The 12,038-nt window shown below is 44.2% G+C and overlaps 1 protein-coding gene across 1 annotated transcript in view; it reads left to right on the top strand.

Annotated features, from left to right (window-relative positions):
* LOC144752672 (transmembrane domain-containing protein TMIGD3-like) overlaps positions 1-12,038 on the top strand; it is a 105,229-nt gene that overhangs the window by 10,563 nt on the left and 82,628 nt on the right. The window contains exon 2 of the mRNA XM_078640540.1: positions 9,470-9,784. Within this exon, the coding sequence (XP_078496666.1) occupies positions 9,470-9,784 (315 nt within the window). The remainder of the gene's footprint in view (positions 1-9,469; positions 9,785-12,038) is intronic.

Below are 12,038 nucleotides of genomic sequence, written 5' to 3'. Positions count from 1 at the left end.
GTGGGACTTAGACTAATAGGATATGGAAATGTGAAGTTATGTGATTGTGGCCTACATAACATTTGTTGTAATTTGTAAAGTTATTGCATAAATTGTATATAATAAATAACCTTATAGTGTAAACGGTCAACTATAGTGTGCTTCCTAATTTTGGGTTAAAATGCAGAGCTGCTTATATTACCATTTACAGTTGAGAGATTGTCTGACAAATGGCTGACTCCTAACACTCCCATCTACCACAGCATATCTGGCTAGAGGAGGAGTCAGACACACCTGCCAGTTCTCCTTTTTAGTGAAAAAGTTACATCTTCCTATTTGACCTTAGGGGATCGATTCGGTGGGCTCCCAAACATTCGGAACTAACTAACGTAAGACGACACACATATCACAAATCTCCTGGAGCTCAGGCTTCTTACTCGGTCTTAGATGCCTGCCACATACAACACGGAGACACTTTACCCTTGGTAGAGCAGGAAGAGAATCTGGACCATCTTCTAACCCAACTAACTGAGGCAGGCTCCCTCTAGACCACCATGGAAGGGTGAAATATTCTGTCCAATCCTTGGTCATTAAAGCATGCTGATAGTATCTGGAGGCAGGACACATCTCTGAAAACAAGGCTGGAAACAACCTAAAAAAAAGATAGGGTACGCATCCTAGGAAGGCACTACTAGCCAGATGGATATCAGGCTCAACACTGTCCTCTACCAATGCAAAGGCTGAGGCCTACCCAACGTAATGTAACTACTGACAGCGAGCTGGTCTGCACATGCTTTTGCTGGTAAAATAAGCTGGCCACCAAGCTTTGAGGCACATACATGCAAAGCATGCAATATTCCTCACAAATCGGTGCACAGCAAAGGCATCACATGCTAGACTTCCCACTGTGACTTCCCCCGCATCAGTGGACACAATGCAATTCACTGAATGGATAGGACGTCAAGCATCGGTGGTTGATATTAAAGCAGGACATATTTTACAATAAGAAAGAGATAGGAATGCTAAAGTGGAATGTGTCTGCCCAGAGCATCTAATTCCTCCTGCTTCTTCATGGGACAAAATATACATGCATCCAATCACCTACGAAATATTCTGAAGTTAGGGAACGTTTACTCGTATTAATGAGGGCCAATATGCAAACTAAGTATAAAAGAGGTGGTACTAGACTAGAGGACATTACATCAATCTGTTCTCAGTCAGTCAAAGCACGCTTTATTCGATTTTCAAAAAACCCATAAAAAGCACATACAATACATATACATTAAAATCACAATTCATAATTAAATATTACAACAAAATGACATATAATTTTACTAAGCTACATCACGTCAGATACTAATAAAAGATACCTTATTCACAATAAAATGTTCAGTGGGGCTCGTTTTTTCCTAAAATGAAAAGCTTCTGCTAGGAAACTGGCCACACTAAAGGTAATATAGATGTTGCCCAGCATCTGAAGGTAAAGTAAGGCAGGTCTAACTTGAATAAAACCCGCCTCCCTCAGCACGGGTAATAGATGTTTTTTCCTAGCAGCAGAATAAAACTCACAGAACATCATAAAATGCATGGTATCCTGCTCAGAAAATGTATCACAGTCACAAGGGGGTGCATCCTTCGAATGATTCCATGAAGGATAATAACCTAAAGAGAATTGGATTAGATTGAACCTGAATCTTGTTAATAAAAATCTGTGAAGGGGTCTTGTGACAAAGTTCAAATATGGTTCCAGGGTTGGGGTAGTAATTAACATGGCATGAACTCATAGATGGTTTCATCATTTCCCTCCCCTCTCTACTTAGGCGTGCCCTTTCTGTAAAATGGACTTTAATCCACTTTACATCCTCTCTCTTGATGTTGCGAGGAGATAAGAAAAGTTCCACTCTACCCAAGGCTGAAAAAGTAGTTTTTAAAAACTTCAACCAGGGTATTTTCATGGCATGGTCCAAAGACATGATGTCCTCTAGAATAAGATGGTTTAAAGTTAATTCTGGATTCAGCCATGTCCTAGCCCAAAGTAAGAGAGGTGCCAAATTCAGCTTGTCTGTGATATAACCCAAACCTACTTCCTCATGAATAGAGAATGTGGGGGTCGATTTTGGCACTGAGAGCAATGTTCTAATTAGCCTGTTTTCTACCCTTTGGATGTTTTCTTGGGTAACATAACCCCACAGGGCAGCCCCATAGGAGGTAATGGGGATGCACTTGGTGTTATAAACCTTCAAAAGTGCTTCCATTGGCCTGGCCCCCAACCTTTTGGTGAAGCCCAGCAACGCAGTTGTTGACTGTGCCAGGGCTAAACTCTTTGCCTTTAGCTGTGGGGCCCAAGACCCCCTTTCGTCAAAAAGGACCCCCAAATAGGGAAAAACCGGGACCCTGGAAACCACCTCCCCCTTGCATTTAAAGGTTTTAGATTTTAATTTCCCTCTCTGCTTCCCCACTATCATAGTGTGAGATTTTTTCGCATTTACTTTCAGGTCGAGTTTTTCCATAAAGGAGCCAAAACAATCCAGTAATGTCTGCAGACCGATGCCTGTACGGGCAATCAGTACCGCATCATCTGCGTATAGGAGGGCCGGAATCAGCTGACCTCCCACCCGCGGCACATCTGCACCCCCTTCCTCCAGCTGTTTTTCCAACCCATTTATATAAATGGTGAAAAGGAGGGGGGCAGGATACACCCTTGGCGGACCCCTTTCTCTGACCTGAAAGTCCCCGTACATCTCCCCTCATTTGTGACCCTTACTTTGGCAAATAACTCCTGGTGTAGAGAGGCTAAAAAAGCAACCAGGGAAGAGTCTATCCCCATCTCGAGTAGGATTGACCATAATTTGGACCTATTTACCAAATCGAAGGCCGAGGAGAGGTCCATAAAGGCCAAGTAAAGGGAACCCTCCCCGGCCACCACGTATTTGGCAATTAGAAGGTGCAAATTCAAACATTGGTCCAGGGTGCCTCGTTTCTCCCTAAACCCATATTGTATGTTTGATAGCCCTCCGCAGGTCTCCAGATTTTCCCTGAGTTTAGCCAATAAGACTCTGCCCAAGATCTTAATGGCAGAGTCCAGAAGGGAAATGGGTCTATAACACCCCGGGTCATCGCGTTTTCCTTTTTTAAAAATTGGCACTATGATAGAGATTGCCCAGGTATTTGGGAACACCTTATCATTTGCTGCCTTAAAGACTTTAGTTAATATCTTTGACCAGGTTTTCGGAGAGTATCTATATAGGTCCGCAGGTACACCATCAGCTCCCGGGGCCTTATTTTTTGATGTCTCCAAAATGGCCTTTAAAACTTCCTCCTCTGAAAATACTATCGGGGGGGCGGCCTGCGCTATCAATTGGCAATGCTGGACTATACCATTCTTCTCGCCATAGATATCTTTAAAGTGACCCACCCACTTCTCGTCTGGGATAACACAGTCGGTGGCTACATTTAATTCATCTGCAAAGAAAGGATGATTAATAATTTCCCAGAATTTTTTGCTGTCACGTAGGACATCAACAGAAAGCAGTCTATCCCACGCTTCACTTTTAATTTAATCTTTTCTTCCCTTTAAAGTCTTTTTATATTCTCTCCTCAAGCTGGCAATAAGCAGCCTGTCCCTTGGTACAGCTTTCAGTGCATGCAATAACCGGGTATGTATCCGTGAACAATCAGCATCAAACCATCTTGACATACTAGGCATTTTCTTAGAGGGCATAACAGTCAAATCCATCATAACTTGGGCACATATGGATTCAAAGGCTTGAACAATTGAGCTATTAGAGGCCTCTTGATCCAGACATACCTCAATTTCTCCCTCAATTTTAGGCAATAAAATTGACATAAATTCTTCTGGGATCACCTTGCCCCACTTGAGCCTTCTCCCTTGGTCAGAGGGCACGGGTATTGCCTGCACCTGTAGGCAGCCAGACCCCACTCGTTTAAGCTCCCCCCAACTCATCTTCATTACCACAGGATTATGATCACTGTAAGGTGACAGAGTTGTTCTATAGGTTACTACCTGTGATAGAAGCACCGGCGTGGCAAATATGTAATCAATTATAGATCCTTGCGGAGATCCTTTGTATGTAGGGACTCTTTCCCTCCCATCTGTATTTAGGGGTTCGTAAAGGTTAAAACTGGCCATTAGAACCTCCAGGGCCTCACCAGATTTTGTATGTTCAAAATGGGGTATGGATGTTCCAGTAGGTCCTAAATGTTCACCCAAGTGACAGGGAAAATTACATAAATGCGTATTAAAATCACCTAACACGATGAGCTCAGATACAGTGTGCTTACTAAGACTGAAATTATATAAGAATGTCTCTTGGTGTGCAATGTGATCAGTATCCATTGCCCTCTCCCAGGAATTATAAAAATTAAGTAATAAAACTGAATGGGTCGAAGAAACAATCCATTCTACAATTAATAGGTTAGGAGAACCTGAGTCCAGCTTTTTAAAAGACCCTGCGAGGTTAAGTGAAAAGAGAAAAATTAAACCCCCTTTAGCTCTCCCAGCTTGACTGGGTATCGCTGGGACAAAGAATGTAACAAAACCATCCAACCAAACATCACATGAAGTTTCCCAGGATTCTTGTAACGCTATGACATCAAAAGAGGTGATAAAATTAATCCATAGCGGGTCATCCTTTTTGGCTCCTAATCCAGCAATATTCCAACTAAGGAATTTACATAAGGCCGTGTCATTCTCCTGCATAGGCCCGGAAACAGAGGCAATTGGGGAACTCAATCCGGTACTAGACACTCGCCTCGCTTCAGACCTGTTAACAGGGGGCCCCGACCGTCATTCACAATCGTCTAACCCAGAGAACACTTCAAACCTATTCGAGGTTTCAAAAGGGGTGAAAGGCAACAAATGATTCATTCCACCTGCACTTTGTAAGTGGTCCATACCTCTATAGGTATTTCTGTTCTCCCTATGTGGTACAGTATTCCATGCAAATGGATTTGGCATTTTGTGGTTCGGATCCTGCCACATATGTTGATTATTAAACATTCCGGGAGGATTATTAAGAGGACCAAAAGGTACCCCAACGGATGTTATTGCAGGCACCTGGGGTCTAGGATAGAAGTAGGTTAAATCACAGGGGACAATAAGTGAGCCAGTGGTCCTTGGCATCCAATTAAGGATGTGTGTCACTGCCCCAGGATCTCTAAAATTTATAATTATTAAATCCCCCCCTATATCCTTTACTCTACTCCCCAACCAGGGGAGTCGCCTTACATGAACTATCTCATTATTAATGAAACATGGGAGCGGTCTATGTTGCCCCAGCCAATGTATGGTTTTATTTTTTAATTGGCTGAACCCTTCCCTCTTGTTGTCTGCCAACCTGGGGACTCCCGTAAGTACCACCACATAGGGGACTGCCTCTGGTGGTAGTTCAACATGGCGAACCCTCTGGTTCCCTACCTTACCCGGGTTTACTTTTCCACCTACCTCCTGATTATTTCTAGCAACCACTGTACTAACCCCTTTATAGGTGTCCTTATTACTAGTTTGGGTAGGCTGACGCACTGCCTTGGATGGATTTACCCCTTGGTCGGTACTACTGACAAGGTTACTTGGAGGCTTTAAAACCTTTTGTGTCAGGACTATTGGTGTAGGGTCTACAGCTCTAGGCGTTAAAACTTGCTTTGCAGTTACTGCCAACTGACCCATTTTTCTAGTGATCGTCGATTCTATGACCCCCAAACGATCCTCTAACCTCTTCAGCCTCTCTAATATGGGAGATGTAAATGCCCTCAGTAGGTGTTCAATATTTTCGAGGGAGAGTGTTGATAGATTATCAGTAGGAGGCGAAATACTACCAGGTGCTAAATTTAGTCTAACTTCAGTTGATATAGAGGTATTTGGGGAAGATGGTAAATCATGTGGGGCAACCTGAGCCAGGGCAGAGGGTAGGATCACAATGCTTGTGGGTGCGGGAGCAGCTGTCACTAATCTACCCTTACCAAAATCAGTGTGGCTGATTTTGGCTCTTTGCTGAACCCCTCCCTTCCTCTGTCTCTGGTTTGGTGGTGGCCCAACAGTTTTGCCAACCCCCTGTTTCCCAGGTTTCTTTTTCCCAGGTGGCGGTACTCGTATGTTAGTGGGTATGGTTTCAATTACGATGGTAATATCACTTGTACCCACAGTGTCACTTCCTTCTGTACCACTAATGACTAATAATGATGGGGGGGTCATTTCTCGCAAAAGCATGGGATAGCCCTGTGATGGTTGCGAGTCATCATTTACTTGTAACAAACCCTCACCCACTTGCACTAGACTAATCTCTGGTGATATGCCCCTAGTCAATTTGTTTTTAATGGATTCAATGGAGCGTCGGCGCTCTGCCCTTCGTTCTGCCAGATCGCACTCCCTGTCTGTATCACCAACGGGCTTTTTAAAGTACTTGTCCAAAGTCCCTTTGTTATTTCCCCCAGGATCAGGTGACGACATTTTTCCATGTGTAGCAGCCATTAAATATTAGACAAGTTTTAAATATGACCACACAACTTGTTTACTTGTGGATTAAAGTCAGGATGGTTAAACGGAAAATAAATGTTGGAGGGCTGGCCCAGCCCGGCCTCCTTTGGCCCCCGAACGGCCACAAAACGGTCCCGCCCTTGTCCCGGGCTTCTCCCGTGCACGCTCCCGCGCAGCGGAAGTAACAGTTCCTGTTATAGGAGAGAGGTGTTCAGGGGGCGGGTCAAGCAGGGAGAGCGTCCAGGTGCAGGTGATGACAACACAGGGACTCCTGGGAAATGGAGTCCCTGTCTCTCACCTGGCGCTCGCAGCCCTGCAGATCCCACTGGTCACTGGTCGGTAGATGTTAGCACCAACAAGCAAAGTCAAGCGCCCAGGCAGACGGGCGATGCGGGACCCGCGAAGCGGGTACCGCGAGGTTCAGCAGCAAGCACTCAGGAGCAAAAACGAAACAAAGAGCTCTCCCTCCTCCAAGCAGGTAGGCGTATGGCGTCTCAATCTGTTCTCTTATGAGGAGCAGACAAGGAAATGCCACCAATGTGTACACCTGAGTTCACCCGGATACCTCACCCAGAAGCTGACAATCTCTGGCGGCTCTAGAAACACTAGAGGCACAAACAATATTCTGCTAAAACCTCGAAGATTCCGGAAGGAAAAAACTTATAAACGCTCCTTCTCAGGAATGGCACCCAGGATCTGGAACTCACTCCCTCCTGAAACCAGGCTCATATCATCCATCACACTCTTTAAGAAAGAAGTAAAAGCTATCCTGATGGCTAAATACACTTGAGCTATTGACGTCGGTTTTTAAAGTCGCTGCACCGATCAGTATTATCTGTTCGATCCCTTTGATTGTTTGTATTACTTGTGTTGTTGATTTACCTGGCGGTCTATGCCTTCACCTATTTGTACCACTTGCATTATTGATGTAACTGTTTTACTATGCTCCCTCCTATGCTTACCCCACCCCACTTATTACCCACAAGTACGCCATATCTAATGGCCTGTTATTTATGCTCTGTAAAGCGCTCTGATATCTGCAAAGATCTGGTTCGCGCTATATAAAACTTTCAAAATAAATAAATAACCCACATCCCACAGTTCACATTTCTTACTCATCTGGGAGCTGTGAGGGGAAGACTCGTGCTGGTAATATTTCCCTCAGCTAGACTATCACCCGCAAGGCACCAGAATCAGTAGAAGTGGGTTGAAACGAAAGCCACGTATCAAAGGTCAGTGTAAAACATGAACAGAAAACTGCAAATTCCGCAGACATTTGATATGAGCTGTCCATCCTAGTTCACTGGCGCTAATAATTCAGATGTCTACACCCATCTGGGCCTCTTCCTGAGTTCCCAGTGGGCTACAGAGTATGCTTCTGTTCTGCAATCCTTGTAAACCAGGTGCTGTTTTATGGAAACCCTGCTCCACTGCAGCTGCCAGACCCTGAGCTGCTAAAACACTGCATCGAGGGAGGAGCCAGGGCGACTGTGTAGCGCTTACTGCCCCATAGCTGTAAGGACGTTGGTGGTCCTCCCTGTGCATCAAGGCACCTTTATACTCGTACTGAAATGATCTTTGCCACGGCCGGGGTGACTGACCTGCATTTCCTTCGATAGAGGTGCAGCCTAGTACCTATGAGCTGCCCAGGGAAGCTGATCCCTCAGAAGAACAGAAGCAGGTGATTATGTTTTCGGTGTCTGGCTATCATGGAACACGTCGGCCAAGAACCTGCGGCACCACCAGTGGAGGATAATTTGTGCTGCAGGGAATCTTTGCACTAGGGTCGGTATTGTGATCAATAAATGTCGGCAAGATCAACATTTGTAACCTATCTACAGAGCCTCTTGTGGCAAAATCAGTGATCTCCTAGCTATGCTGCCTATTCACCTCGGCTCATGCCCGTCAGGAGCACAAGTAGCATCTAACAAATGGACCCCATTCAATGCCGGCCCATCTCACTCAACGTACGTTGCTAGAACCTATCTTTCCATACTTGACTAGAATGTCCTGGACCACTGAGTCGCAATTTTTGTTGGGGGGTGGAAGCTTCCTTTAGAGCCCATCCCAGTTCGTTTTTAAAAAAAAAATTATAGTGACAATTTCTTGTTAGTTTGTCCCGCATTAAACAGTAATCACCGATAAAAGGAAGTGGGTGAGAAGATAATGGTGCCTTTGCTACGCACAACACTGATAACAAGCATGTTCTGCAGAGGCCTCAGTTTGCAAATGCACTCCAAACTGCAACATAGAATACTCTAAAAACCCATGAGCTGGCATTGCGTAGAATGTATGTGCTCCCACTAGACTGACCAACGTCTTTAATGCAAAAATGTTTGGATCATTGTATACGTTTTCCACCTCTATATTGCCCGACACTGCATTCGGTGAAATTTTTAGGAACATTTAAGCACAATAAAGGAACTCACCTGTGCAAATTTAGGAATAATCATCTATGTCTGCAGTGCCAGAATGCTCTATGGCTGCTGTGCACTGAAACGAGTCGGATTATTGGCTGTGCAGTATATAAATACCTATATTGGAGCCGGTGCATTAGAATGGAGGCGTTGGTCTGAACTTTTGGATAGTACAGAAGACAGTTTTTAATCTGACTACCTGAAGAACCTTGCCTGTCTTTTTAAAATCCTTCCCTCTTAACTGGTTTTGGTTATAATGATTTTACCTTTTAATGGGGGTCTCTTTTGCAGATGATAAAATGGACAGATTTTTAGGGCTATTTATCCTTCTTAAATTTGTCTCCCTTTTTATTAACTATTTACAAGTGACGGTCTCTTTGTTTTTTTATAAGCCATTCTCTGCTTTGAATCTACACCATGTTTTATAAGGTTTTATGGTGCTATCTTTTTAAAAAAAACTTTATTGTACATGTATTTGTATATTGCTTTTATTTGTTGTGTACTTTTATGGTTCTAAAATACCGAATAAAGTATTTTGATGATGATGATGAAATAATCATGCCGTCTTTTTAATCCACAGATTGCTTAACAATCGAGGAGAAGCAGTACACTGGCAATAAAGGCAGCCCCATCAATGTTGAGTGTGACTATGATCCCGCGTACAAAGAGTATGTCAAATATTGGTGCAAAGGTTACTACCGCGCATCCTGCACGATACTACGTTACACTTCACAAACGCCTGATGGTGAGATTATGATAAATGACCAAGCAACCGATGGAAAGATGACTGTCACCATGGAGAAGCTCAGAAGTGAAGACACTGGTTGGTACTGGTGCGGCATTGAAAGGAGCCACCTTCTCGACATCATGGACTACACCTACCTCACCGTGGCTGGTGAGTGACATTAGGAATGTCCCTTCAACCTACCTTTTCTACAGGAAACTGAAAAGACAACATTCTTCTGTCTGAATTTGTCATTCCTTTTGTGTTATGTTTTAGTGCATGCCTCTATTTTTTAGAAAACAGTGGGATATGATGACACAGCTGTTTGTTCAAGAGTTTTCAAAATACATCCAATTTGAGTCACACTTTACACCTCTAGGCCACCCACAAATACCACACACAACTCCAGGGCTACGCCCACAGCGTAGGACACAGTGAAAAGCAGTGGTGGCTGCCACTAACAAAGGGAGGTGAGGCGGGTGGGGTGAGCGCAGGGTTAGGAGCGAGCGTGGGTGGGATATGGTGGAATGACACGTTAATAATAAAAAAAAATTAATTACCTGACACCTTTCCCGCGTTGCGTCGCTACTGCTGACCTCTTCCTGGGTTTCAGCAACCCCTGGGACAGACTCCCAGCCAATCTGAGTGGGCTGAAAAGACGCCCTGCTCAGACTAGGGAGTCTGTGGGGTTTCTCCAGCCTGCGGATGAAAGCAGCCGGCTTGAGAAACTTAAGTGCACATGTATGTTTTGGTCAGTCTGAGATGGCCGACTAATCACACATGAGTACTTCGGGATTTGCACATTCACTCCTCCTGCACTCTTCGATACCCGCCCCTCCATGCACAAGCTGGCAAACAAAATATAAAATGATGCTACGGCATCGTTTTATTTTTCGTTTCCTGGCTCTGCACCAGGTAGTGGGGCGACACTCCTCCCCCATTGCAGAGAAGCCACCACTGGCGAACAGCCTCCTTAGGCTGAGAACCTGAGGCTTCTTATAGAGCTCGAAGGACGGAGAAACCCTTAGATATTCCGTCAAATCAGCACTCAGGGGATGCATCCAAACTTATTATAGTCACTGGTGTAATTTGTTTACCCTGGGTTCTTTTGTTGACTCTCTGCACTCACTTATATAATACAGGGCTGGTATGGACACATTTTCCAGGGCTTCTGGTAACTCCCGGTCAACTACTGGCTAGATCTAGGTCACTACTGCATCATTCCTTGACCTTCATACTTCAGTTTCTAGTCATCATTACACTGTTCCTTTTTTTATAGAGTTGAGCATCCTGTCTTCATCTCTGAACAATTAGGTGTTTTTATTTCCTGCTTTCCATATTTTCCTCTGAAAATGAATCCACTCCACCCCAGTTATGTACCCTTTGCCACCATGCATTTCCCCTTAGTGTGCTACCAAGGGAAGCTGGTGTTGTAGACGTAAGCATGCGCCTCTTTCTTCAAATAAGGGAAGCTACACCATCTCACTTCCTCTTGACACTCACAATTGTATAAACTCACAAAAAAGTAACCGGATGGTGGACCCTAGCTACTCACCAAAGAAGCAAATCGAGTGGGGAAGGGACAGACGCACACATGTGTTAAGACAAGAACCCTCACTGACCCTAAGGTGACATGCTTCATAATTGGGCTCCCTGTTGCACACTGGGACCGCATGGTACCCAATGTGGGCTACAACTCCCCTGCAGGAGAGGAGCATGAGGTGTTTTTTTGTCATCCAATGTAGGGCAGATTGAGGGGCAGAGTGCAAAAAACTTTTTTAATTGTGAATTAAAACTATCTCCTGGTTGACAGGGTCAATCCTTTATTGATGTCCTAAGTGGATAGATTAAAAGAAGCTTAGTGAAAATAGGGATGTAGATGTTCCCTATTAGGATAGGGCCAACATGTTTCTGCCTTAATAGACTGAAAAGGTTCTTAGCATTCTTCAGGACTGTTCGTTATGTCACTCCGCTTCATTTGTGTGAAAAAAATATATCAGAAAGTTACCATACTTTTACTGGTATGGAAATTGTCTGTGGTACCAGCAAGTAGTCAGGTCCACATTCAATTGGAGACTAATAGTCAACGTCCACCTTCATAAGTCCTTTAGTAGCAGGGCTCAGGGCTCTTACTCTCCTGGCCGCTGTCGCATACATCAAAGGCTGAAGGGGCAATTGTATGTCATGAATATTAATTAATTCAGTCAGGTCGAATGTTTGGAGTTTGCAGGTGAACAATGTCAATCCAGATAAGAACAAAGTCTTAAAATTGTATGTATCTAGTGCAAATCTGATCCAGTCGAAATTTCCCACTAGTAGGTAACCCAGGTCAATGTGGCAGTTTCTTATAAACCAAGCACTGGTTAGCAGTGTCTAGACTGAAATTCATTATGAGCTGTTGGTTTTTACGGGTGTACGAAGATGG

This window comes from Lissotriton helveticus, chromosome 5_1 (assembly GCF_964261635.1).
Source record: "Lissotriton helveticus chromosome 5_1, aLisHel1.1, whole genome shotgun sequence".
In the NCBI taxonomy this organism is placed as follows: Eukaryota; Metazoa; Chordata; class Amphibia; order Caudata; family Salamandridae; genus Lissotriton; species Lissotriton helveticus.
This window is presented reverse-complemented; position numbering and strand designations above follow the sequence as displayed.